Raw genomic sequence first — 26,557 nt, 5'->3', positions numbered from 1 at the left:
CTACCAACTCTTTGGTTAAAACGAGTCCAGTACTAGAACACTTATGCTACATAACATAAATTAAGCAACAAAGAGTGACCTCATTTCAAGGACCTCTCTCTGCCACGTAGTCACTGCATGACTTGGAGCAAGTTTCTTAGCCTTTCTGAGCTCCACTGTCAAGTGCTATCAAGTTGATTTCAACACAGTGAACACATATGACAGGGTGGAACTCTCCCATAGGATCTTCTTCATCGCGGAATTAGCCTCAGAGCTGCTGAATGTGTTTGTAGGGCCACCTTTTAAACTTAGCAATAGAATGCTTAGCCATTGTGCCATCAGGGAAGCACTCACCTTATCCCCTTGGAAGAATCTGGGTTTTTGTGTGTGTATTTTCACACTGCCCTCTACTGGCTGATGCTGGAATATGGATTCCTTCTATAGTTCTAGTAAGATCTGATGGAGTGTGTGGAGGCATTGAGATTGGCTCAGGACCTTAGGGCAGGGTCCAGAGCTGTTGTGCGTAGGGTCGCTCTGAGTCAGAATCAACACAATGACACGTAACAACAATGACAGGACAGTGAGGCCCAAAGGAGGTGCAGTGTGTTGAGCTAAAGACAGTGGGATTTGACCAAGATCCTCAATCGGGGAATGCCAGGCTGGAGAGGGGAATGCCAGGCTGGAGAGGTGGGTCTTAGTAGCAGCGCAGAAGGATCTTCCCAAGGGCATGTTTGAATATGTTGCAGTGTTTCTAAGCAGGTGGAACAGGATCTTAATGGGAGGGCTGAGATTCAGGGAAAGGGACATTCAGGGAATAAGCATGTTAGGAGGCATCAGAGAGAGACCTCATTCATCATAAAGTCAGATTTGGACCACAGCTGGTTAGAGGAATTCAGGGGGACCAGAGCACATTGTTGGGCCTGTTAGTGTTCAAAGTCCATTATGGAAGCTGCATATGTAAATGAATAATTTCATCATATTGTGTCAAGAGGGCCGTCTCTGGTGTGAATAAGATCTTAGGAGAGTCAGCCGGAGGTTGCGTCTGAAGTGGCCCTGTGCTGTAGGTGGGGACTCTCTAGGACGTGGTGGAAGGGCAGGGAGGGCTTGTTGGTGCTGTGAGGCCGCAGTGCACACATTATAGGACATGAGCCTGAGGACTAGGCAGGTGTGAAGGACCTTGTACACCTATTTGAGGAGCAGAGACCTTTTCCTATGCAGGATGGAGCGCTTAAAGAGTTGTTTGGGTGTTTGTGTTTTGTTGTTGTTTTTTTAAATTTTTTTTTCATTGAGGGGAAAATTTATTAATTACAGATTCCATCCAGAAAATCATACACACGTTCTTCTGTGAAGTTGGTTTTAATTCTCACTGTGTGTCGATACTTGTACCATTTTCATCCCTCTTTTAGGCATTGGTTGTCAGTTGTACCTGATTAGAATTAAGTTTAATAAAAATCTGACAGCACCAATAATAATGAGGCACACTCAGTGACTCATTGCTGTTGAATTGGTTCCCGCTCATAGCCACCTTCTGTCAGATTTCTGAGGGTGTGAATTTTAGCGGGAGGACGCTGTCCCTCTTTCTACATTTGTTTAGCAGTGTAGCTCACTTGGCACAAAGCCACCAAAAACTCACAGCCATTGCTGTGGTTGGGATGGACTCACAGGTGACCCTTCACTGGGATTCCAAGGCTGTCAATCTCACGGGAAGTAAATGTCCATCTCTCCTTTGGAGCTGCTAGTGGATTCCAGCTGCCAGACAGTATGGCCTCTCCAAAATTTAGACTCCTGTTCTAGTGGCTTAGTGGTAAGAAGTTGTGCGGCCAACCCAAAGGCACGTGGTTTGAATCCACCAGCTGCTTTTTGGGAAGAAAGATAGACAATAGAGGGTCAGCTTTGTGTTGGTTCCTACTTGACAGTTCACAACAACAACAATTACCCAGAAGTGGACATCTCCAACAATTCAAATCCCCCAGGGGCTCTGATGGAGAAAGATGGACAGACTTCCTGTTGTGATTTGTTGTTGCTGTTATGTGCCATCAAGTCGCTTATGACTCATAGCGACCCTATGTACAACAGCCCTAAACCCTGCTCTGTCTTGGAAACCCAGTAGAGGATTGTTGTTGGAACGGATTCTGTCATGTTGATGTTTTCAAAATGTGAACATTTATTTAATACATCTTATGTTAAATACTTTGCATGAAATCTCAAATTCTCACATCTCTATGAGGTATGGATACAATATTACCTCCATATTACTTATGAGCAAACTGAGGACCCGAAATTAAGTAGCCTGTTGAAGGCCCATCACTAGTCAACTCTGGCTGAGGGCTTGGAGGGTACATGCTCACCCAGCCCTTTCCCCTCCTGCATGCTGTCTGCTTCTCCCTCCTGGGAGGGATGTTAGATTGTGGTCCTTTATGCATTGTTATTCAATGCCATTGTCATGCAGATACTCAGAGAGCAGGACTGCTTTGGTGTTAAGGTCCACCTTCCTCAAATTACAGGTGAAGAAACTTAATTCCATGTTCTGATCAAGGTATAGTAGTAATTAGCTTAAGGTCTTCCAGCTATCTGGTGGTGATTTTCTAGTTCTTCCCTAGATCTTCAGAGGTTACTATTACAGGGCGGCCATGTGGAATGACACTGCCATCTAGTGGACACTTTTGCGGTCATGTGGAATGACACTGCCATCTAGTGGACACTTTGCAAAGACTATTTTCTTCAAAGACCTAGAAGCTAGCTTCAAAACCAATCAGTATTTGTTGATGCAACATAAATCCATTGGACACGTCTCTGTGAAAGATTGAGTAGGCATTGAGTATATTATGGGGTATGAAATGAAGTACCCGTCTTCATGAACTAAGGGCATGCTCTTCCCACCCTCCCCGAAAAGTACAGAATGGTTGATGAGTATTGAACAGTCCAACAGAGTACAGCTTCCTGAGTAGCAGGCTGAGAAACGCTCCTGAGTGGTCAGCCTGTCACTTGGAGTCCTGGTTGTGATTCCTGGCAGAGGGGTGTGAGGTGCAATGAATGCAATCGGTGGCTCAGTGTGTGAGCAGGCAGATGGGCCGGAGAGACAGAATTCTTGGCATTTCTTTTTCCTTTTTCCATTAGAAATTCTTTCAGGTGTTTCCTCACAGTTTTGGTGCTTATTGCTGCTGGCATGGAGATTGATTCATTTCACAAGCAGCTATTTTATCTTATTGCATGCCAGTCCCCATTCTATGCACTGGGGATATGAAAGTGGACAAATTAGGCCAAGTCTTTGTTCTTGGTGACATTTACAGGCAATATAATGATAAGGATGTAATCAGGAGATAAGATACAGACATACTAGAATAACCAATTGAAGGTAATATGGTCAAAGATGTTTTTTCTTTCATCTAACATGACGTTTGAACTGGTCTTTAAGGACAAAGAGTGAGGTATTGAGGACAGTGTTCTTCACGTTTTGGTGTTTCTTTTTTTAAATTTCCTTTTTAAAATTGGTTTGCATACAGTAATTTGTTTATATTATATTTCATTTATATATCTTGTGTTTTATACAGTCTGTCATTTACATTGTAGTTCATACAATCATGCATATACACTGTATTTTATATAATTATTTACTATGTAATTGATTGAACTATTCCTGTTATTATCCTGTCTTTTCAAGTCCTTATTGAATCTTTCCTAGTCTTTCACACACTCCATCCACCAACTAAACTCTGCTATCCTAGTCATTTCCACACTTCCCCTTTTTTCACCCTTTGCCCCTTTACTTTCCTTGGATTTTTTCCCCCTTAAAAATCTAAATAATTGGGTCAAGAAATGAAGTCAGCAGCTGCTACTTCTGTTGTCATGGGCTGTTTTATCAGTTGCAGCCCAGAATGACCCTATGGATGAGAGAACAGAGAGCTTCCAGAACGCTGCCAGCCCACTGCTGTCCTCACAACCCTGGCTGTATTTGAGACCATTTTTTTTGCAGTGACTGTGACAATCTATCTCAAAGTTGTCCAGAACAGAATAAAAAGCATATAAATACACTGAGCATTTTGTGAAACTTTGGTTACCATTATACATTGATCCTTATTGGGTCAGAATGTGAAAAGTGTTTCTTCATGTGCATTGAAGTTAAAAAGAAACTTTATAAAAACCCCCAAACCCGCAAAATCATTACCGTTGAGTTGGAGCCAACCATAACTGACCATCCAGTGGGTTCCAAGAGGCTGTCATCCCACAGGAGGAGATGGCCTGTCTTTCTCCCATATTCCTAAGGCAGAGAGCCACTGCCTTTGGGTTCATAACACGACTGCCCTCAGAGCTCCCTGAAGTTAAAAATGTTGTTGTTGTTATGTGCCGTTGAGTCGCTTGCGACTCATAGCGACCCTATGTACAACAGCCCTAAACTCTGCTCTGTCCTGTGCCAATCGCACTGTCTCTGACACTCCCATCCCAATTACCCTAGTCACTGAATCAGTCCACCTCATAGAGGGCCTTCCCCTCCTGCGCTGTCCCTATACCCTCCCAAGCATGATGGCCCTCTCCAAGGATCAGTCCCTCATTGCAACATGTCCGAAGTATGTTAGACGGAGCCTCAGAATCCTTGCCTCCAAGTTTTACCCTCTTCAGGATGAATCTGTTTGTTTTCTTAGCAGTCCATGGTACCCTTATACTCTTCTCCAGCACCACCGCTCAAAGGCGGCATCAATCCTCCTTCTATCCTCCTTGGTCATTGTCCAACTCTCTGATGCATAACAAGTGATGGCAAAGACCGTGGCCTGTATCAGACGCACCTTAGTCTCCAGAGAGACACCATTGCTCTTCAGTACTTCAGAGAGGTCCCTAACAGCAGACTTTCCCATTGCAATGCATCTTTTAATTTCCTGGCTGCTGGTGCGAGAGTGTTGATTGTGGAGCCAAGCGGACTAAAGCTGTAAATAAGTGGATGGTTTATTCATCCAGGGTGAAGAGATTTTCAGGCAGATGGGATAGCAAGTACAAGGACTAGGAGACAGGAGAGAGTTTTGGGGTGGTAGAGGACGAGGGGTGACCCTAGTGGCTGGAGCACAGGTAGAGGTCTTAAGGTGGAGTTTGGTGAGGTCAGAGGGGTGGGCAGATCTCATAGGACCCTGGAGGCCATTGTGGATGCCATGGGAAAGAGGCCAGGGGCTGTGCGGTGGCCTGATGCATATGTTAAGGAAGCTATTGTGTCTGGCTGTGGGGTGGAGATGACTTAGTTGTCCAGTGTTGATGTGACCATTTAGAGGCTGGGACTGCAGCCCATCAGCACTGAAGTGCCTGGTACAACCCCCACAGCATTTGACTGGTTTCTAATAGTTGACATCCGTTAGCTCATTTCCTCTGTGAAATTGCTCTCCTCATCAGCAAGAGCAGATAATATCATCTCTCTCCTTCAGATGTGGAAGAGAGACACAGAGCAGATGAGGGACTAGGGTGGGGCACAGCCTCTAGTAAATGGTAGCCCTGGGAGCCCAGGTGTCGGCTCTGCTTTGAGGCTGGACTGGGCTCCCATTTTCTACAGGTGCTTCCTTCCTGCTGCTTCATCCCTGCCTCACTGGAGGAGGCACTTGGCACATTTTCAGAATGCCTCTTTTTGCTTTTGCGGTCACAGTGGCAAGCCGAGGCTGGCAGAAGGTGTGAAGTGTGTGAGAGGTGATGCAACCCTGAGTGTAGAGGGATTAGATTTGCACTAAAGGGAATTGAAAGGCTGCAGGACTGTGGGATTTAGCTGGCAGGAGCCCCGGTGGGTGCTGTGTCAGCACAGTTGCCTAAGTAACATGCTTGGTAACGGGGTTGAGATTTTTCTAAAACCTCCTTCTCAGCCTTCCAGTTCCAGTTGTACTCAGTAGGTGACTTAAGTGCATAAGTAGGAAGGAAGCAAGTTGCCAGGTTGGAGGACTTTTCTGGGCTGCATCATAGAACCATGCTCTTGACCAGAATTTGTGATTTTCTGTTATGTGCATGGTTTATCTGCTCATTGTCTCCTTTTCTCAGGATTATGCAAGCTCCATGCAGGAAGATTTTTTTCTGCTTATGATGATTGAGTGAATGAATGAACAGCTTACCAGATTCTTAAAATGCCAGGTTGTTTTTAGTTGCCATCAGGTTGATTCTGATGTGTGGTGGCCTGTGTTACAAAGCAGAGCTTATTCTTTGGGTTTCCTTGGCTGCTGTTTAAATAGAGACCAAGCCTCATGCCTTTCTTCTGACCTGCCTTTGGGTGAATTTGAACTGCCAGCCTTCCAGCTAACAGCCTAGTGTAAACCATTTGTACCAGCTAGGGCCCTTAGTTGGGAAGTATTAGACCGTCACACAATTACTCTGCATGCATTTTGATAAAGGAATATTGACAGAAATACTCATTCAGGGGCTTTGCCTTAGTAAAGTGTGGTATAGACGGTTCTCTGGATACTTCAGGAAATTAATTTCTATGGAAAATATATTCACTTTTAATTTTTCTTGGTTAAAAAAAATGTGCTTTTAGTGTAATTATTTGCCTGGGATGAATGGGTTGATGTGGACACATGTGGAAATGTTAAGAGCTTTGTAGTGATAGCTGCGATCTCATAGCATCTTGCTGCTCACCCATATTCATTTATCACCAGGGTTATAGGGGTCTTCTCTGAGAATGTGCAGATACCTAAATGTACTCTTGCACTGAGGGACAGGCAAGGCTCAAAGGAAACAATGTCATTACTCTGCTTGGGATCAACTGACAGTTTATTCATGTCACAAAGAAAGCATCTAGGACGAGCCGAACAGTGTGTTTTTTTTTCTGAATTTCATGATAAACATGGTGATAGGATACAATTCCCTGTCCTCTCACAGACCCTTTCGCTTATTAAGAAAGATGGAATGAACAGACACAATGTACATGAATGAAACACAATATAAACATATTAAAAGAAATAAATAAAAAGAAAGATGGAATGGGGATGACTCTTATGGTTTCTTTTTCTCTTTAAACATCTGTCTTCTATGGTCAAGGAATCTGTAATGTCTGGTAGTTTAATGATGATCAAAGGTCAGAAAGATAGGAATGCTATCAGAGCTATAACCTTAGGTTCCTTACTGACTTCATTTTTCTTCTGTAAACTAGAGGTAAAGATAGTATCTTCTTACAGATTTTTAAACTGCTATTAAAGAATAATTTTTAAAACCCTCAAAAACTGTTGCCTCTGAGTCATTTCCTTTAGTGAAGATTAAGGAAGGTGATATACGCGTAGTAGTGAAGCCTTCATCTCACAGGAGAAAGGCATCATGTTTGGTAAAATACAGTGTCAGCAAGAAAGAGGAAGACTGTTAACGAGATGACAAAGTGGGTGTAACAGCAGACTCGGGCACCACAGTGATTGTGAGGATGGCACAGGCCTGGGGTCTTGTAGCTTTACAAACTATGAGAAACTAAACTTCTGTTTGTTAAAACTACACCCTTGTAGTGCTTCTGTGACAGCAGCACCAGATAACTAAGAATTTGGTACTGGAAGAGGGACTGCTCTAACAGATAGCTAAATGTGGAAGTAGTTTTAGGATTGTATAATGAGTAGAGGCTGGACGTCCTCAGTGGCATCTCCCAACAGTATGGGTATGGTAATTGAGTCCCTCAGTGGCACAAATGGTTACTAACATTGAACACTTCAGAAACCAAAACAAAGTACTATAATGGAATGTGCAAAGAGCTAGAGTTGGAGAAAAAGAAATTCAAGCTGGGTTTAAAAAGAATGAACTTGCTCAGCAGATCTCAAACTGAAAAGAACTTAAAAACATACTCAATGAAGCCTCGAGTTGCAATGTTAAAGGATTCTATGAGCAAGATCTTGAATGATCCAGGAAGCATAATAATAACAACAACAACAAAAAGATGGAGGGAATACTTGGAGTCATTGTACAAAAAAGAATTAGTGGACGCTGAAAAATTTAAGGAAGTAGCAGATGATAAAGAGCCAATAGTGATGAGGGAAGAAGTCCCAGCTGAATTTAAGGTATTGACAAAAAAAAAAAAAGCCCCAGAAATTGATGGAATACCAATTGATGTGATGTAGCCCTGGACACACTTACTATTCTGTGCCAGGAAATTTGGAGAACTTATCTGGCTTACTGACTGGAAGAGATCCATACTTGTTCCCATCATTAGAAAGGTGATCTAACAGAATGTGGAAATTATTGAATACTATTATTAAATCAAATGCAAGCATAATATTGTTGAAGATCATCCCCAAATAGCTACAACAGTAGGTTGACAGAGAACTGCCAGAAATTCAAATCGAGTTTAAAAGAAGCCATGACTCGAAGGATAGATATCATTGCTGATAGCAGATGAATGCTGGCTGCAAACAGAATACCAGAAGAATGCCTATCTATGTTTTATTGACTATGCAAAGACATTTGACTGTGTGGATCATAACAAACTATGGTTAACATTGAGAAGAAAAGGAATTCCAAAACACTTAATCATGCTCATAATAAAGTTATAACTAGACCAGAGAAGCTGTCTAGAGCAAGAGAACACGGCATGGTCTAAAATCAGGAAAGGTATGTGTTGTATCCTTTCTCATAACTATTCAGTCTGTTTACTGAGAAAATAATTTGAGAAGCTGGACTCTGTGAAGAAGAATGTTACATCAGGATTGGAGATAGACTTCTCAGTAACCTGCATTACGCAGATGACAGAACTTTGCTTGCTTGCAAGTGAGAAGGACCAGAAGTGCTTGGTGCAGAGGATCAAGGACTGCATCCTTCAATATGGATTGAAGCTCAATGTCAAGAAGACAAAATTCCTCACTCCTGGACTATAAGCAACATCATAATAGGTGGAGAAAAGATTGAAACTATCAGTAATTTCATCTTCCTTGGATCTGTAGTCAACACTCTTTGTACCAGCAGTTAGGAGATCAAAAGATGTATAGATGTACAGCATTGAGAACATCCACTGTGAGGCTTCTTTCCAAAGTCTTGATGAGTAAAATAATGTCAGTTTAAACACTAAGATGCACCTGATTCAAGCCGCTGCCTTTTCAATTGTTTTCTACTCATCCAAGAGCTGGACAGTGAATAAGGATGACAGGAGAAGAATCAGTGCATTTGAGTTGTGACGTTGGAGAAGGGTACTGAATATCCTATGGGCTGCCAAAAGAACAAACAGATGTATCTTGGTGAAAGTGCAACCAGAATATTCCTTGTATATAAGGATGATGAATCTTTGTCTCACATACTTTGGGCACGTTTTTAGAAGAAGCTCTTCCTTGAAGAGGGGCATCATGTTTGGGAAAGTGGAGGGTCAGCAAAAGAGAGTAAGACCGTAAAAGAAATAGACTTGATACAGTGTTTATGGAAACGGGCTCAAATGTGTGGGGCATGGTAAGGGTGGCGCAGCATAGAACAGGGTTCAGATCTGTTCTTAGGGTTGCTGTGAGTCATACTTGACTCGACAGCGGTTAACAATAACGACAACTAATAGAAAGATGCAAATGCCTCAGAAGAAAAGGCTGACAGTTTGCTTCCAAAAGGCCATTAGCATGACAGCCTTGTGGAGTAGAGTCTAAAACCCATGGCAACACCATGAGTGGGAATCGGCTAGTTGGTGGCTGATTTGGTCTGGCTTATGGGCATGATGTTCCTGGGACAAAGTTAGTTGCTCAGCTATCTTATTAAAGTTATGTCTTATTTTAACTTATTATTATTTCTATTTTATGCTGTCTATTTGAGTTGTTTTATAAATTACCTCCAGAGATATTCTGGCTAGTTTGTTAAATGCTCACCTACATTCTGAATTTATTTTTGTCTTAAATTATATCCTGCTTGTAGGCAGACAACCAAGTAGACCTGGTCCGACAGCATTTCTATGAAGTGTCGCTGGAGTACGTCTTCAAGGTGCAGGAAGTCCAGGAGCGAAAGATGTTTGAGTTCGTGGAACCTGTAAGTAGATGCCCAGGGTTTACAATAGACCCACTCATTTTTCCCCCACTCCAATTTGACTCTCTGACCTAAACCAGACTCACTGCAGTCAAGTGGATTCTGATTCGTGGCACCCTTCCTTCAGGTGTCTGAGGAAGTGACAGCTTCAGTTTTTTCTTGTGGAGTTGCTCATGGAATTCAAACCACCAACCGTTGGGTTAACAGCCAATATGCGCTGTGTGGCCATTAGCTGGAATAAGCAGCATTTAACAGCTACCACCAAGTCTTTTTTCCTAAGTTTGTCTGAACTGGCAACCTTTCAGTTAGCAGCAGCTGAGTGCTTACCCATGTGTCACCAGGGCTCCTTAGAATTCACCTAACAGTACATGGGCTTCACACTTCATTTAAAACTTTTGCAGACCCTACAATTTTTATTTTTTTTTTTTAGACCCTACAATTTTTAACTAATACTCAGTCACTGAACTTGACAAAAGCTTTAGTTTTCTTATCTGCATACATTTGAAAAATGATAATTTCCTTCAGCAAATAAGAATAAAACTTTTAAGAAACTGACATTGAAGTAACTTCTGTTTTAAGTGGAGACCTTGCCATTCTTAGTTTCTATTTTATAAACTTTTGGGATTTTCTTAGGCATGCAGATTTACTAAGCAGTTTTAGCAAGCCTCCAGGTAGTTCTGGGACACGTATTATTTCTGACTGTGTTGCAACCTTGAACCTCAGGGTGTAATGCCTGACTCTGCCATCTTTTCTCTGGAAAATTCCTTGAGTCCTCATTGCTTCAGTCAATTCTTTTTGGTGCACTGATTCTGTATTCCCTTCATCTTCTTTAAATGGTTCCTGGATCCTTTAGTATTTAGCTCATAGCATTTCTCAATATTACAGCCCGTGGCTTGAATTTGTTTTTCAGTTCTTTCAGCTTGAGAATTTGTAGAGCAAGTTCTTCTCCTTTTTATTCTCCAAATCCAGCTGTATACATTCAGTTATAATACTTTGTATTCTCGAGCTTTGAAATCTTCTTCTCATCTCTTTTATTTCAGCATCTCTTCTTTTTGTTTTGGCTCCTCAATGCTCCTGTGCAATATTCAGAGTCTTTTTCTGTCATCCTTACTCATTATCCAGTTCTCGGATGCATAGCTAGTATTCAGAAAGACCATGGCCTGAATCAAACACACCTTAGTCCTCAAACTGACATCACTACTCCTCAATAATTTGAAAAGGTCCCTAACTGCAAATATTTCTATTGCAATGTGTCTCCTTATTTTCTGACTGCTTATACCAAGTGTGTTAATTGTGGACCCAAGTAAGATGAAGCTGTTGACAGTTTCAATCTCCTCTCCATCCATCATGACACTGCCTATTGGTCATGTGTTAAGAATCTTTGTTTTCTTGATATTTAGATGCGATCCATACTGAAGGCTGTATTTCTTGATGTTTTGCAACAAGTGCTTCAAATCTTCCTCACTTTCAGCAAGTAAGGTTGCGTTATCTGTATAAGATATAAGACAGGTTATTGATGAGTCTCCTTCAATCCTGATGCCACATTCCTCTTCATGAGTCCAGCTTTTCAGATAATTTGCTCAGCATGAAGAATGAACAGGTATGGAGACAGAATAATCCTTGACACACTCCTTTCCCAATTCCAAACCATGCAGTGCTCCCCTGCTCTGTTTACACAACAGCCTCCTGTTTCAGGTATAGGTTCCTTATGAGCACAATCAAGTGCTCTGGGATACAGTGATTCAAGTTTTTATTTCTTCATTGCAAATAATTTTTCTAAAAGACACAAAAGATGACTTCACACGTGGGTTTCACCCAGTGGGCTGCATCAGAATCAGATTGACTACATTTATGGAAGAAATCATTGGAGAAGCTCAATATCAGCAGTCAAAACAAGGCCAGGGGCAGACAGACAGTGGATCAGACCATCAATTACTCATATGCAAGTTTAAATTGAGGCTGAAGAAGATTAAAATAAGCCCAAAGGAATCAAGATGTGATCTTGAATCAATTCCATTGGAATTTCATGAATATCTTAAGAATAGGTTTGAGGCATTGAACACTATGATAGAAGACCAGATGAGTTGTGAGATGATATAAAGGATATCATCCATGAAGAAAGCAAAAGGTCATTACAAAAACAGAGGAGAAAGAAAAAAACAAAATGGATGTCAGAAGAGACTCTAAAGATTGCACTGGAACGTTGAGAAGCCAAATCTAAAGGAAAACATGTCAAAGTGAAGTAGCTGAATAGACGGTTTCAAAAGGCAAAGCGGAAGGACAAAGCAAAGTATTATAATGGAATGTGCGGGAGCTGAAATTGAAGAATAAAAAGGGAAGAACTTGCTCTGCGTTTCTCAAGTTCAAAGAAATGAAAAACAAATTTAAGCCTCATGTTGCAATATATTGAATAATCCAGAAAGCATCAAAAGAAGATGATGGGAATATACAGAGTCACTGAACCAGAAAGAATAGATTGACCCTGAAAAATTTCAGGAAGTACCATATGAACATGAGCCAATGGTAATGAAAGAGGACGGGAAGCTGCCTTGAAGGCATTGGCAAAAAATAAGGCTTCAGGAATCGATGGGATACCAGTTTACTTGTTTCAGTTAATAGATGTAGCCTGGGATGCACTCACCACTTTATGCCAGGAAATTATGAAAGCTTTGCTCTGATAAATTTGAAAACCTGGAGAAAATGGGCAAATTCCTTGAAACTCAGGCTGTACCCAAATTGACATGGACAGATGCAGAACACTTGAGCAGACCCATCACAAAAGAAGAAACTAAACAGGTCATATAAAGACTCCCCACACAAAAGAAGTCCTGGACAGATGGCTTCACAGCTGAATTCTACCAAACATTCAAAGAAGATCTATCGCCAATTCTACTTGAATTATTTAAAAAAAATAAAAGAATAAAAAAATACTCCCAGAGTTTTTCTATTAAACAGGCAAACTCTAAAACTAAAACCAGGCAAAGATATTACAAAAAAAAGAAAACCACAGACCAATATCTCTCATGACTATAGATGCAAAAATCCTTAATAAAATCCTGGCCAACAGTAAATGAAAAAAAGAAAATCATCATGACCATGTGGGATTCATAAGAGTTATGCAAAGATGGTTCAACATAAGAAAAACAATCAACATAATTCATCACATTAACAAAGCAAATAATAAGAACCACATGATCCTAGCAATTGATGCAGAAAAGACCTTTGACAAAATCCAACACCCCTTCTTGATTAAAACACTCAGCAAAATAGGAATAGAAGGGAAGTTCCTCAACATAGTGAAAAGTATATATGCAAAACCAAGAGCCAATATTATTCTCAATGGACAAAGACATTCTCCTTAAGAATAGGGTGTTATCCAGAAAAGGATGTCTGCTGTCACCACTCCTATTCAGTATTATATTGGAAGTACTTGTTAAGGCAATGCAGTAAAAGAAGAAAATATAAGGCATTCACATTGGCAGAGAGATGGTGAAACTGTCACTATATGAAGATGATATAGTGTACACAGAAAACCCCAAACACTCAATCAAGAAAATTGTTAGAGCTAGTAGACCAATTTAGTAGAGTGTCATGATACAAGATCAGTATATAAAAATCAGTGGGATTCCTCTACAGTAACAAAGAAAACCCAGAAAAGGAAAATAAGAAAGCAATACCATTTACAGTAGCTAACCACAAATTGAGATATTTTGGAATAAACCTAACTAGAGACTCAAAACACCTTTACAAAGAAAACTACAAAACAATTCAGCAAGAAACAATAAAAGTCGTAAATAAATGGAAAAATGCTCCCTGTTTGGGATAGGAATACTCAATATAGTAAAAATGACAATCCTACCAAAAGCAATTTACACATTAACTACAATCCCAAACAGATAAATTTATTTTTTGAAGAGATATTAAAGGCAATTGGTAAGTTTATTTGGAGAGGAAAGAGACCTCAAATAAGCAAAGCACTTTTGTAAAATCAGAAGGAAGTGGGAGGCATAGCACTCCCTGATCTCAAAACCTACTATGCAGTGTAATAACCAAAACACCATGATACTGGTACAATGACAGGCACGTAGACCAGTGGGATAGAATTGAAAATTCAGAAATCAACCCATTTATGGTCAGCTGACATTCGGTGAAGAAACAAAACTTATCAAATTGGGGAAATGACTTCTTCAACAAATGGTGCTGGCAAAACTGGACTGCTAACTGCAGAAAACTGAACCAGGATCCCCATCTCATGCCATACACAAAGATCAACTCAAGTTGGATCAGACAGCTAGAGGTAAAGCCCACAATCATAAAGATGGTAAGAGACAAAGAGTTTCCCAGTACAATGTGTATGTATCCTTGCATTATGTCATGTAATTATTTTTTTTAAAAATGTTTAAATTAAATGTGTTTATTACTGATTTTTATGCAACATATATATATTTTTTTACAGCCTATTACTTTTATTTAATATTTACCCCCATTCATTCATTGTTGCACATTTTCCTCCCTGCCCACCCAGTTCTGAAGCAGGTACTGTTATTTCTGTTTTCAGATGAAATAGAAATTTATTTACTTGTCCAAGGTCATTTCTGGTTAATAGAACAAGGAAAGTCTGTCTGGCTCTTAATATCTGTGAAACGTAGTATGTACTTGCTTACTGGTGGACCAGCAAGACATTTATTGAACGTAACTGTTGGAGTATCTGAGGTGAATGTTTGTTTTGAGTTGATTGCAGTCAAGGAGCCAAGGGAATCTTCTATCCCTTCAAAGAATCCCCATACACACTGACCACATTCATTTTTTTCTTGGAAAGTAACTCCAAGTCCCAGGTTATTACTGACCTTCAGAGAAAGAAACACACTCTTAGTGTTCCCAGGAAGTAAAATCAGGTTTCTGGCATCTGAACCTTTTCATTTTATTTTATTTTGCCCCGGAAGCCTTTGTTTTCTTATTGAGGTACCAAATGTTCTTGAGATTTGGATTGCAGATAATGACATACTGACTTTGTGAAGGTGAAAGCACGTTCCCTCTGTTCTCTGAGTTTTCATAATTGAAGGTTAGCTGATTCTACGGAGAACTTGTCTCCATGCTTGCCGGCAGCACAGCCTCTCAGCTTCACCTTCGGAATATTTCTTAGTGCTGTGTCTTACCACTGCCCTTGTCGTCTGCCCCATCCTGCGCCAGCCTTTTATCCTTTCCCTTCAGTCTGTTGCATCCTCCCCCCTTCTCCAGTGTGGCCATTGTGCGTCTCCGAAAACATCGGTCTGATGATACTTCTCTCCTGCTGAAAAACTCCTTCTGGCTCCCTGTGCTGAGCCCGTTACATAGATGATCTCAGTTAATCCTCACAGGTACTATTACTGTCCCCCTAACAGACAAGAGGACCACCACTCATCTGTCAGTTTGTCATGCTTTAGTGGCTTGTATGTCACTCTGATTTTGGATACTATACCACTGATAATTTCAAATACCAACAGCATCACTCATGATAGGCAAGTTCCACCAGGTGGTCTAGGAGGGAAGAGTTGTAAAAATATTTAAGAAAACATGTTAAGGACCATCAAGTTGACCATGACTTAAAGCAACGCTATGCCTATGCACAAGAACACTGTCTAACTTGCCTGCAGCATTGTCTAACTGGCATCCCATCAGAAACAGTCACCGCAGGGGAACACCGTATTTGGGGAGATGGAGGCCAGTGAGGATGAGAGAGAGAGAGCGCTTAGATGAAACAGACGGAGAGCACCTGTAGTGCTGAACGTGATCGTCCTGGTGGTCCTGAGGACTAGAAGCAAGCCGCATTTCATTCGCTTACACAGTTGACTGCCGTGGGTCAGAGTTGATTTGACAGTGTCTTTCTAAAGTTAAGGAACTGACTGGAGTTGACCGTCTTCCCTAACCCAGCTCTGGCAGAGCTTAGCTCTTCTTCACGCTGCTGCCTGCCCTGCTCTTTGCCGAGTGAATAAGTGATTCTTGATAATTCTGCTATGAATGGAAACAGAATTATCAGCCCAGAATGAGGCTGTTGTTATGTACCATTGAGTCAGAACTGACACACAGTTGACCCTCCAGTGGATTTTTCAGGGGCAGGAAATTGCATGGGTGTTGATTGCCCATCTGCCCTCAGGAGGAGCCGCTGGTGGATTGAAACTCCATACTTTTGAGTTGGCAGCCCAGCTCCTTTCCAGGGCTGCATTTACAAAACTGAGCCATTAGACTTTTGCTGCTCTTTTTAAAATCCATGTTTGTTGCCAGCCGGAAAGTCAGAATAAGCTTTGCTTACAGTTTTTCTCAGAAGGCGGCAAGGATAGGGAAGCCAAAGGGAGACAGGAGGTCTCTTCCCTTGCTCTGGACATGTCATCAGGAGGATTCATTTCTTTGGTATTTCCTTTCCTGTGCTGTGACCAAGGCTTAGGGAGGAGCCTCTGTGGAAGCATTGACCTCTGTTATCTGATAACCATGGGGAGCTGTGACAAGCTTTTCCTTTTTGTATTTGACTAGCAGATCTTCTCTGAAGCACAAAGTCCCTCCTATCCTCTGTGAATGTTGGAGGAGGGGATTTTACTTCTTCCCAGTAGTGAAAGGTTCCCGCAGTGTTTGGGGCAGGGGCTGCAAAGAAGGGGAGGAGAGAAGCTACTGTGACAGGAGAAGGAAGGAATGTGTCCTAAATAAGAATATTTGAGGCACTATTTCCCACAGGAGAAATGGTCAGTTGAGGCCGGACACCAAAAGCCGCAAAAGTGAAAATACTTACTAGTACTTTTTTGCCTTTGGAGTGCTTAACGTGTATGCCTGGGAGGTGTCTTCCTGAGCTGCTTGACAGTTTTTTTCTAATTGCAATAAAATCTAATTGCCCTGAGCAAGAGACGCCCTGTTTATTTAAACATGGATAAATCAAAGCTAATAGGAAGAATGACCTTGGGATTCACTATTACTTTGTGTATTATTCTTGAGTAGGTGATGGCTCAGTGCCTCAACATTCAAGTCCACCATTCAAGTCATACAAAGGTTGCGATGGGCAAGGTTGAGAGAAGGTCAAGCACAGTTTTCATTGTCAATATCAGAGCCAGACTTGGCATAAAAGCTATTTTTCCTTTATGACTGGAATCTAGAAGGAAAGATATGGGCCGCCTTCTCAAAACTGTTTAATAAAGAATAAATCCAAAGACTTGGGTCATCTTTGGAGAATTTCTATTTAGTGTTTGATGATTCCATGTCATTGATTTATGTCAGGAGTTTATATATGAGATCACTAGATTTTTTTTGTTTTTATCACCAAAGGATCCAGCAAAGCCTACTCTATGTAAAAGTGGGGAAAAGGCAGAGGGAAGTCAAGGCGCCATCTTGTTATACTCTAGGTTTATCTGAGTTTCCAATACAGAGCTTTTTTGTTTTTTTGGTTTGCTTTGTTTTAGTAAAGTAGGCTGTAAACAAAGACCTATTCTGAGCTCAGATAGAGTAGCCCATTCTTTGGTTTTTACTTACCTTCTTACCGCAGGGAAAGTAGGAGAGCAGGTATGAGGAAGAGCCTCCCATGGAAATTAGGAGGACTCGTCTCAGAAGTGGAGAGTTAAGTCAAAGGCCATTGCAAAAGGCTTCTTAAAAATGTTAAAAATGGAAAAATATCTTTATGGTCACCACTCAGCTGAAACGTATACTAATGACAGTCCAAGACTACAGCTCCTAGCATAGATTACACTTCAACATAAAGAAAACAGAAATTCTACAATTAGAGTAATAAGCAAGGGTTTCCTTTTAACTTGGATCCACAGTTAATGCCCATGGAAACGAAATGATGTGTTGCACTGTCAAATCCTACTGTAAATGACCTCTTTAAAAGTGTTAAAAAGTAACGTTGTGACCTTGACGACTAAGGTGTATTTGACTCAAGTCATGGTATTTTCCATCACCTTTTATGCATGTAAAACTAGACAGTAGACAGGGAAGACCAAAGAAGAATTGATGCCTTTGGATTTTGATGTTGCTGAAGAATGTTGAAATAGTGTTGATTGCCAGGAGAACAAACAGATCTGTGTTGGAGGAAGTACAGCAGCCAGAAAGCTTGTTAGCAACAGGATGGTGAAGACTTTGCTTCATGTACTATGGGTGTGTTTTGAGGAGAGACTAATCCTTGGAAAGGATAATCACACTTGTTAGAGAGTCAGTAAAAAGGGAGGAAGATGCTTAATGCAATGGATTGACACAGTGAGTGTAATAATGGCGTCAAACATAGCAACAGTTGTGAGAATGGTTTGGGGATGGACGGTGTTTCATTCTGCTGTATGTGAAGCTGATGTGTGTCAGACAGAAAGAATAGACTCAATAGCATCTAACATTATGCTTAATAAGAAAAGGGTTTGAAAACTAATTATAACACCATCAGATAAGACAAATGTGTCTGGCAGAATGTGATAGAGGTAGATCAGAGAGAAAATGGGACCTGGCAGTGAGAAGATGAAGGTAGAGAAGGGGTGTCCCCAAAGTGTGATAGAATTATGACGGGGTCCTTCTAAGCCTTCTTCTTCAGGTTGAGAATGGAAATGGTAGCCAGCTGTGTCGGTCTTGAATGGGGTCAGGAAAGCATATCAACAGAGAGGTGTGGATGTAGGATCTCCAAGGGGTTGTTTAGCTTGGAGAAGTGAAGATGGACTCAGGGTGGGGATTTGTAATAGTTTTTAAGTGTGTGAAAGCATGTTGGGAGAATGGTGTGGTGAACAGATGTTTTCACTATTCACTGAATGCAAGACTAGATGGTGAGTGTGTTTACCTTTTAGGCAGAAGGGATTTAAATTAATGTTTAAGGGAAATAAATAATAAATGACAACTTGGAAATGTGGGAGTATTTTAATAAAGAAACTTGCTCTACATTTGAATACACTAAGGAAAGCACACCAGAGGGCTTAAGTCTAACCTGCATGATTGTCTTTGATCAGACTTTGCCTCTTAGATGACAGATGTGGGCCTATCAAATAACCACACTCTGATAGGAGTCTTAGTGGTTTTTTGTGTTAGGTTTTGGGCTGCTCATGAAAAGTCAGTGGTTCAAACCCACCAACTGGTTTGTGGGTGGAAGGTGAAGTGATCTGCTCCTGTAAAGGTGGCAGCCTCGGGAACCCTCTGTAGCAGTTCTGCTCTGTGCCACAGGGCCACCGCAGGGCCACTGAGAGTCAGAATCCACCTGATGGTAGCAGTTTAGGTTCGATATTTTATGTGATAACTGATTACTGTAAATGCATGTGGTAGAAACTGAGCTGGAGCCTGGCTCTTCAGTTTATGATTTTGTTATGGAGGTTTTGAGACCTGCAGGGTAACAGCATGGGATGCCGTGGTTTCAAACACTAGTCATTTACTGTGTGTTCTTGGGCAAGTTTCTTAACCTCTCTGAGGCGGCTTCCTCATTGCTAAAATGGGAGTACAGTATTCCCGACCCTTCAGGCTGTGGCGAGAGGCAGTGAGGTGGCAGGCACAGCCACGGCGCCAGTGCCTGGTGCACAGGAAGTGCTCGCTCAATGGTGCCAATTATTTTACGTTACTTTAGATTTTTGGAGCAGTTCTGGGAACTCACTTACAGATGCGTGGTACCTTTTTTTAATCTACTATGTGATCTTTGCCCTTTTTCTTCCGATACAGCTCCTGGCCTTTTTGCAAGGACTCTTCACTTTCTATCACCATGGTTATGAACTGGCCAAGGATTTCAGCGACTTCAAGACGCAGCTGACCATTAGTATACAGAATGTGAGTGGGCAGAGGGACAGACTTCCTTTCTATGGTTAATAAAAGGGGGGGGGGAAAGTGGCCTGGTTGCCATAGAGACTCCTCAGCTTAACTGGAATGCCAGTGATGGGTGGATCTTGCTTGGAATCCCAAGGACAACTGGGGGACAGGCGTTTCAAGGGTGCTTGGTGGGCCCATGTCAGACCCTCATCCTCTTCTAAATTATTTCTGAGCACTATTTATATTCTGGAAGTGCTGTTAATGATTATGATTTAAATAGGTAGCCCTGGAGTCAGGATTTCCTTTGATGGTAGAAATCCTTCTGCAGCCCAGCGCAGCTTCCCTGCTGTGCCTCAAACTGTCTAGACACTTCAGTCTTTGGAGTGTGGGACTCTGAGATGAGCATGGACCTCACACATTAGCCTCCAGGGCATGTGCTCTGTTCACTCTCTTCCCTAAATTTCTGACAGCGTACCCTTTCCTGTCTGCTGTCGTTTGGTTAGCTAGAGCCGGATCCCACTCTTTCAATGTGATTATGCCTTGTTTTGGTGTTTTCTTTAAAAAGATCTTCTTTGTCTCTAGATTTTCGTTTACTATCTACTGTCCGTGTTTGCAGGAAACACATATATATCCATATGAGTTGTACTGAATGGTTCCTGGATGTCTGGAACCTTTCCTTGATGTGATTCTCTGAATCATTTATTTTAGAGAACAAGACACTGTGGAGTTTCAGAAAATCTCTCATGAGATATAGTTTCCTTTTAGATCAAGGTTCTCAGAAGCAAAGATTTGTGCGAAGATGGTTTAGTGGGATGTGCTGCCCACAGAAACACTGGTGAGAGGCTGAAGGTAGCTGAGGAGCTGTGGAGCCAAGCTCATCCTTCCAAGTGGTCCTGAGAGAAAACCGGGGGGAGGGGTGTGAGGAGGCAGGCTTGCATTGGCCCCTTCCCCTTTTGCCCTAAACTTCTACTTGTTGGGGTGCAGACTGCCTTGGGGAGAGGAGTCACCTTGAAGGAAGCAGCTCTCCTCTGAAGGCACTTGCCATGAGGGACTGAGCCATGAGCCAGCAGCAGGCATATTCCCTGCAGCCGAGAAGTGATTCCTCAAGTCATAAAAGGAGGGTCTGAGCATTGGACCATCATACCCACTACAAGCTTCATGAATCCACAGAACTCCAGTCACATGGAATGATTGTTTAAAATCCATATATCTTAGTCCAGTGTTGTTGTTATGTGCATTCGAGTTGCCTGTGGCAAGAGCTCTGAAGTCTGCCCGATCCAGAGCCAGTCTCACTGACTCTGGCACACCTACCCCCATTACCCCAGTTACTGTGTTAATCCGTCTCATCCAGGGCCTCCTCTCCTGCACTATCTCTTCACCCTTCTGAGTATGATGTCCTTCTCCAAGAATTGGTCCCTCCTGGCCATGTGCCCAAAGAATGTGAGACAGAGCTTCAAAATCTTAACCTCCATGGCAAAAGTTGATACCTGTTTGTTCTCTTGGTGGTCCATGGTATGTTCAATACTTTTTTCAAGTCCAGTTGAAGTACTCAGTTGATCTTTAAAGGTGAGGTCTGGATATTTGCAGGTGAATTTGATGGTCACTAAAGTTTGAGAGTCATTGTAACATAGGACCACTATAAGGCCACAGTTTACTTAGGAGTGAACATTTGCCTAGTGCCTGGTTTCAGATCCAAGTTCTCTATTAAGGGAGTGTACTGAATTGTTAATGGGGATTCTGTTTCCTTTATTTGAATGAATTTCCTTTCACCTTAGACGAGAAATCGCTTTGAAGGCACCAGGTCAGAAGTGGAATCACTGATGAAGAAGATGAAGGAGAATCCCCTTGAGCATAAGACCATCAGTCCCTACACCATGGAAGGGTACCTGTATGTCCAGGAGAAACGTAAGTACTTTAACTGCCAACACCCAGTTGCCTTTTATTCAGAAGGGAGAGGGTATTTCTACCAGGTGCTGCCGAGTCACTTCCAACCGTGCCCACTCCGTAAGTGTCAGGATAGAACTACGCTCCATTTCAGTGTCTGACTTATTTAGAAAGATCACTAGATCTTTCTTATGAAGAACTGCTGGATGGGCTTGACCTTCCAAACCTATGAGTAACAATTGAGTCCATTAATTGTTGAGCAAATTGTTTGAAAAACTGGACTCTATGAAGAAGAATATCAGGATTGGAGGAAGACTCATGACACAGCCTTGCTTGCTGAAAGTGAGGAGGCTTGATGTTCTAGTTGCAGAAAATCAAAGACTACAGCCTTCAATATGGAATGCATCTCAACGTCAAGAAAAAGAAGAAAAACATTCTCACCATTGGATCAATAGACAACAATATGATAGATGGAGAAAAGATTGAACTTGTTAATGACTTCATCTTGCTTGGGTCCATAATCAACACCCTTGGTACCAGCAGTCAGGAGATCAGGAGATGTATTGCACTGGCAAAGTCTAATATCAGGAACTTTTTCTAAATTATTGAGAAACAGTGATCACAGTTTGAAGAGTACTGTGCACCTGATTCAGGCCATGATCTTTCTGATCACTTGCTATGTATCTGAGAGCTGGATTATGAATAAGGATGACAGGAGAAATGATGCCTTTGAGCTCTGGTGTTGGACAAGAGTCTGGATTCTCCCACAGACTGCCAAAAGAACAAATAAATATGTCTTGGAGAAAGTACACAAGAGCGCTCTTTGGAGACAAAGACGACAAAGCTTCAGCTCACATACTTCGATCTTGTTGTTGGGAGAGGCTATTCCTTGGAAATGCAACATCATGCTTGGAAAGGTGGAGGTTCAGTGAAAGAGGAAGACCCTCAACCAGATGGATTGACCCAGTGACTGCTGCAGTTGGCTCAAGTATGTTAGACATGATGATGAGGATGGCACAGATAGGACAGGGTTCAGACCTGTTATTCATAGTTGCTATGAATTGTACTCCACTCATTGCCATATAACACCACCACCACCACATTGCACCATAAGTGTGTGTCTGCGCGATTGATAGTAATTTCATAGTTTACTCTCCAAAGAAAGGAAAAGAGTTGTCTCTATTGCTAAATGGTTTGTTTTCTTTGTAGCTGAACATTCCCTTGGGAACCTAGAATTTATTGAACATTAATTGTGGTCCTTGCAGGCAGAACCTCCTTCTGTAATAGTACTGTGTTGTTAGAAATACAGTAATTGAGCAAGCACTTGGTCAAATAAGAGACTTTGAAGAAACTTGACTGGGTGACCCCTTCTTAAGGGATGGCTCTTTAGATTACACTTGGAGCTACAGGGTCACTTTTATTCAGTGTCTTTTGTCTCTGAGTCTTCCTGTTCTCTGTCTCAGATCTTATTTAGTTCTACTAAAGTGAAATTTGGGGCCTTGGAAGTAGGTCAGAGCCCCAGTATATCTGTAAGCAGAGATGCTGGAGCAGCTGTGTGGGAAGCAAGACGTCATCGCCCCAGATGCGAGTGGTGGAAAGCACTTGGAGGAGCCCTGAGTGTTCTCTACTCGTTCATCTCACTCCTGTCAGGGAAGAGCGAGGAAACTTTAAATGGAGATTGATGATGGGAATATGAATTAATATCCCCAGGGAACTCTACTTCCCTTATATTTTAAGACCTAGTGGATGTAGCACTAGTGGGAAACAGTTTTTCTTGGTCCCTGGGGGTGAGCCCTGGGTCAGTTCTGTTTCCAGCCTGTGGGATCAGCTTTCTGTCTATTCTTTTCTCACTGGTGTGGCTAATGTCCTGCGCCAAGAAGCACTTTAAGAGTAGGTGCACACTGTAGGTAATAGGTTGAGTGTTTCTCCACTTAGGGCACGCTGTATACAGTGGATGTGTGTAGCTGTTTCACAGGACCTATTTGCTTGCAGGTCACTTTGGAACATCTTGGGTGAAGCACTACTGTACATACCAGCGGGATTCCAAACAAATCACCATGGTACCGTTTGACCAAAAGTCAGGAGGGAAGGGGGTGAGTACATTTTTAAAACTTCATGCTTAATTTGTTTGATTAACATACACTGGTAATAAAGGATACATAAAGTAACACTTCTGCTTTTTTACTGTAATTAAAATTTTTTTTCTACAGTAATTCCAGGATAAAGAATAATGAAAAACAGATAATGATTCTAAGCTCTAAGTTATATTAGGACCTGTAGTTAAGAAAGATTATTGTATTTCACATCCTTACAGTATTACATGTGGTAAAATGAGAAAAAAAAATCTCAGATGACCTCCTCCTGTGAAACAGATTCATGTCATTCTCATTTGCTGGGAAACTGCCAGTTGGCAGGGTGTATGTTACAGATACCTATTGCTGTGTAACAAATCATCCCTAAAGCTAATGACTTGAAACACCACCGACCATTTCATTTTTTTCTATTTTATTATTATTATTAATTATAATGAAAATTTACAGAAACTTGGGATTTCTGTTCATTCATTGTTGCACTTTTCTCCCTGCCCACCCCTCCCCCCAGTTCACTCTTCTCTTTGAAAAGTAGTCTCTCCCCCCCAGGTCCACTCCAGTATGCAGCCTTTGTTCTGGACAACACTGACCATTTCATTGTTAACAAAGCTCTTGGGGGTTAGGGGATGAGCAAGCCTTTGGAGTCGGTCTCAAGTGTCTCTCATGCAGTTCCAGTCAGGTGGTGTCAGAGCTGGATGGACAGTGGAGGTCTAAAACAGCTGGTGGCTGTCCAGACACAGCTGTCTCTGCCTCTCGCCTGCTCTTTTCTTGTCCTCCTTTTCCTCTTTCTCAGGGGAGTCCACGGCCTTTCCATGTGACTGCTGAACTAATTTAGACTTCCTCACAATATGGTGGCCTCAGGATAGCTAAAGTGGTCAAGAGTGAGTGTTTTTGCAACTAAAGTAAGAGCTACATTGCCTTTTTGTGGGATACTTCTCTCAGATATCACACATGTTGCTGTTGGGCTATCTGTGGTTGAGACAGTTGCGAAAGCCCCTTAATTTCAGTAGGAGAGAACATACCTCACCTCTCCATGGGAAGAATGTCAGAAGAGCAGTGGGCTAGATGGAAGGTATTCTTGGGGCCATGTTTAGAATACACTGTCAGCTACATGAGGCTTCCTGGTATCTTTGCTGTTGGGGAGCTCCTTAGAGAACTATAATATTTTCTTTTCCACAAGGCTGTTGTCACTCACCTCCTGCTACACAGTCCCCTTTGGGCATTTCCAGTGCAGTGCATTTCCCTTTTAGGTGGTCCATCTTTTCTCTGACTGCCCTTAATATGTTGCGGGGTTTTGTTTTGTTTTTTCCTTCTTTAATGTACTGCATTTCACTGTGAGGAGCATAGATGTAGAAATGTAAGTGTAAATGTAAATTTTACTATGGTTTTGAAGATTTGCTCCTCTTATTTTTTTAAGAAAAAAACAAAAAATTAAAAATTAGGGTACAAATTTACTGATCCCACATCAAACTGTCACTTCCAGTTCACATAGGTTTGCTCCTTCAGTATCTGATCATTGTGGAATTATTACTTTGAGCTTTTCCTCCTCCTATTCTTTTTATTATATTCTCCTATAACTCTGATTAAACATTTTCATTTTTCTCTATATATTTCCCTATCTCACACCCTCTTTCTTGAAAATTTTTTTTGTGCCATTGATTCTCTAGACTACATTGTAGAAAATTTGTTGGTACTACCTTCAGTTTGAACCATTTTAAAAATGGATCCTGATTAATAATTTAATTTACATTTTCATTTAAGTTTTCATGTTTAAATATTCTTTTTTAAAATATCTTTCAGTGTGTGTGTGTGTGTGTGTGTGTATAAAAAGTTGTGATTTTCCCCTACCATTTCTTTAAACATAGTAAGTATACTGCTTTTCTATTATGTGTGGTTATTCCAGTATTGTAAGTCTTTGCAAATCTTTCTGCCAGCTCTTATTTCTGTTCATTCTTCCTTATGAATCTTTATTTTCTTTAGGATATTTTGCTCATATGGCATAGTCCATATGGGGTGGCCCTGGTACCCCAAAGGCTGTTGCTTCCTGAAGCTTTGAATCTACCAGTGGCTCCATGGGAGAAAGATGCACAGGTTCTTCCCATGCAATTTATAGCCTTGAAAACCCATGGGAGAATTAGATGGTTCTGACTCCCAGGATGAGTTTGAATTTTTTTAAAAAATTTCATTCCTTTGAACATTTTCAGTGGGAATTCTTTAGGACCTGTGTTGAAGTTGAATTTCTGTGATGACAGAGAATTTGTGTTTTTTCCTGTGAGCTACTTGGAGCCATATTATTTGTTTGAAACATTTCTACGACCAGAAGAGGATAAAATAGATGAATCAGACCTTCTAGGAATCAAATCCCTAGGCACATCCAAAACCTTCTCCATCAGGGTAAAAAGGGAAGCCACAGATTGAGAAAAAATATTTGTCAATGACATGTGTGATACGGGACTTATATCTAGAATTTATAGACTACTTGAGCGCCACAACAAGATAAAGGTAAACAACCCAATTGCAAGATGGGCACAGAATATGAACAGACACTTCACCTAAGAAGACATTCAGATGGTGAACAAACACATGAAGAGATGTTCAAAATCCCTAGCTCTAAGAGAGATGCAAATCAAAACAACTATGAGATATCATTTCACCCCAATAAGAATAGCAAAATTCAACAGAATAGCAAACAACAAATACTGGCGAGGTTGTGGAGAAACTGGAACCCTTATTCACTGCTGCTGGGAGTGTAAAATGGTGTAACCACTATGGAAGGCAGTATAGTGCTTTTTTAAAAAGTTGGAAATAGAAATACCATTTGATCCAGCAATTCCACTGCTGGGAATATACCCTAAAGAAGCCAAAATTGCCACCCAAACAGATATTTACACACCAACGTTTATTGCTGCTTTGTTCACAGTAGCAAAAAGTTGGAAACAACCCAGGTACCCATCATAGTCAAC

At 41.4% G+C, this 26,557-nt stretch overlaps 1 protein-coding gene across 2 annotated transcripts in view; it reads left to right on the top strand.

The window, feature by feature from the left end:
• The window catches only part of ARHGAP26 (Rho GTPase activating protein 26), a 636,281-nt gene that overhangs the window by 187,170 nt on the left and 422,554 nt on the right, over window positions 1-26,557 (top strand). For both annotated transcript variants that reach the window (XM_006891116.1, XM_006891115.1), the window contains exons 6-9: window positions 9,793-9,903; window positions 19,537-19,641; window positions 21,396-21,525; window positions 23,497-23,597. In XM_006891116.1, the coding sequence (XP_006891178.1) occupies window positions 9,793-9,903; window positions 19,537-19,641; window positions 21,396-21,525; window positions 23,497-23,597 (447 nt within the window). The remainder of the gene's footprint in view (window positions 1-9,792; window positions 9,904-19,536; window positions 19,642-21,395; window positions 21,526-23,496; window positions 23,598-26,557) is intronic.

The sequence above is a fragment of the Elephantulus edwardii genome, unplaced genomic scaffold (assembly GCF_000299155.1).
Source record: "Elephantulus edwardii isolate Elephantulus edwardi_28Jun2011 unplaced genomic scaffold, EleEdw1.0 scaffold00095, whole genome shotgun sequence".
NCBI lineage: Eukaryota > Metazoa > Chordata > Mammalia > Macroscelidea > Macroscelididae > Elephantulus > Elephantulus edwardii.
Note: the sequence above shows the minus strand (reverse complement) of the source record. Positions and strands in the feature narration are given on the sequence as shown.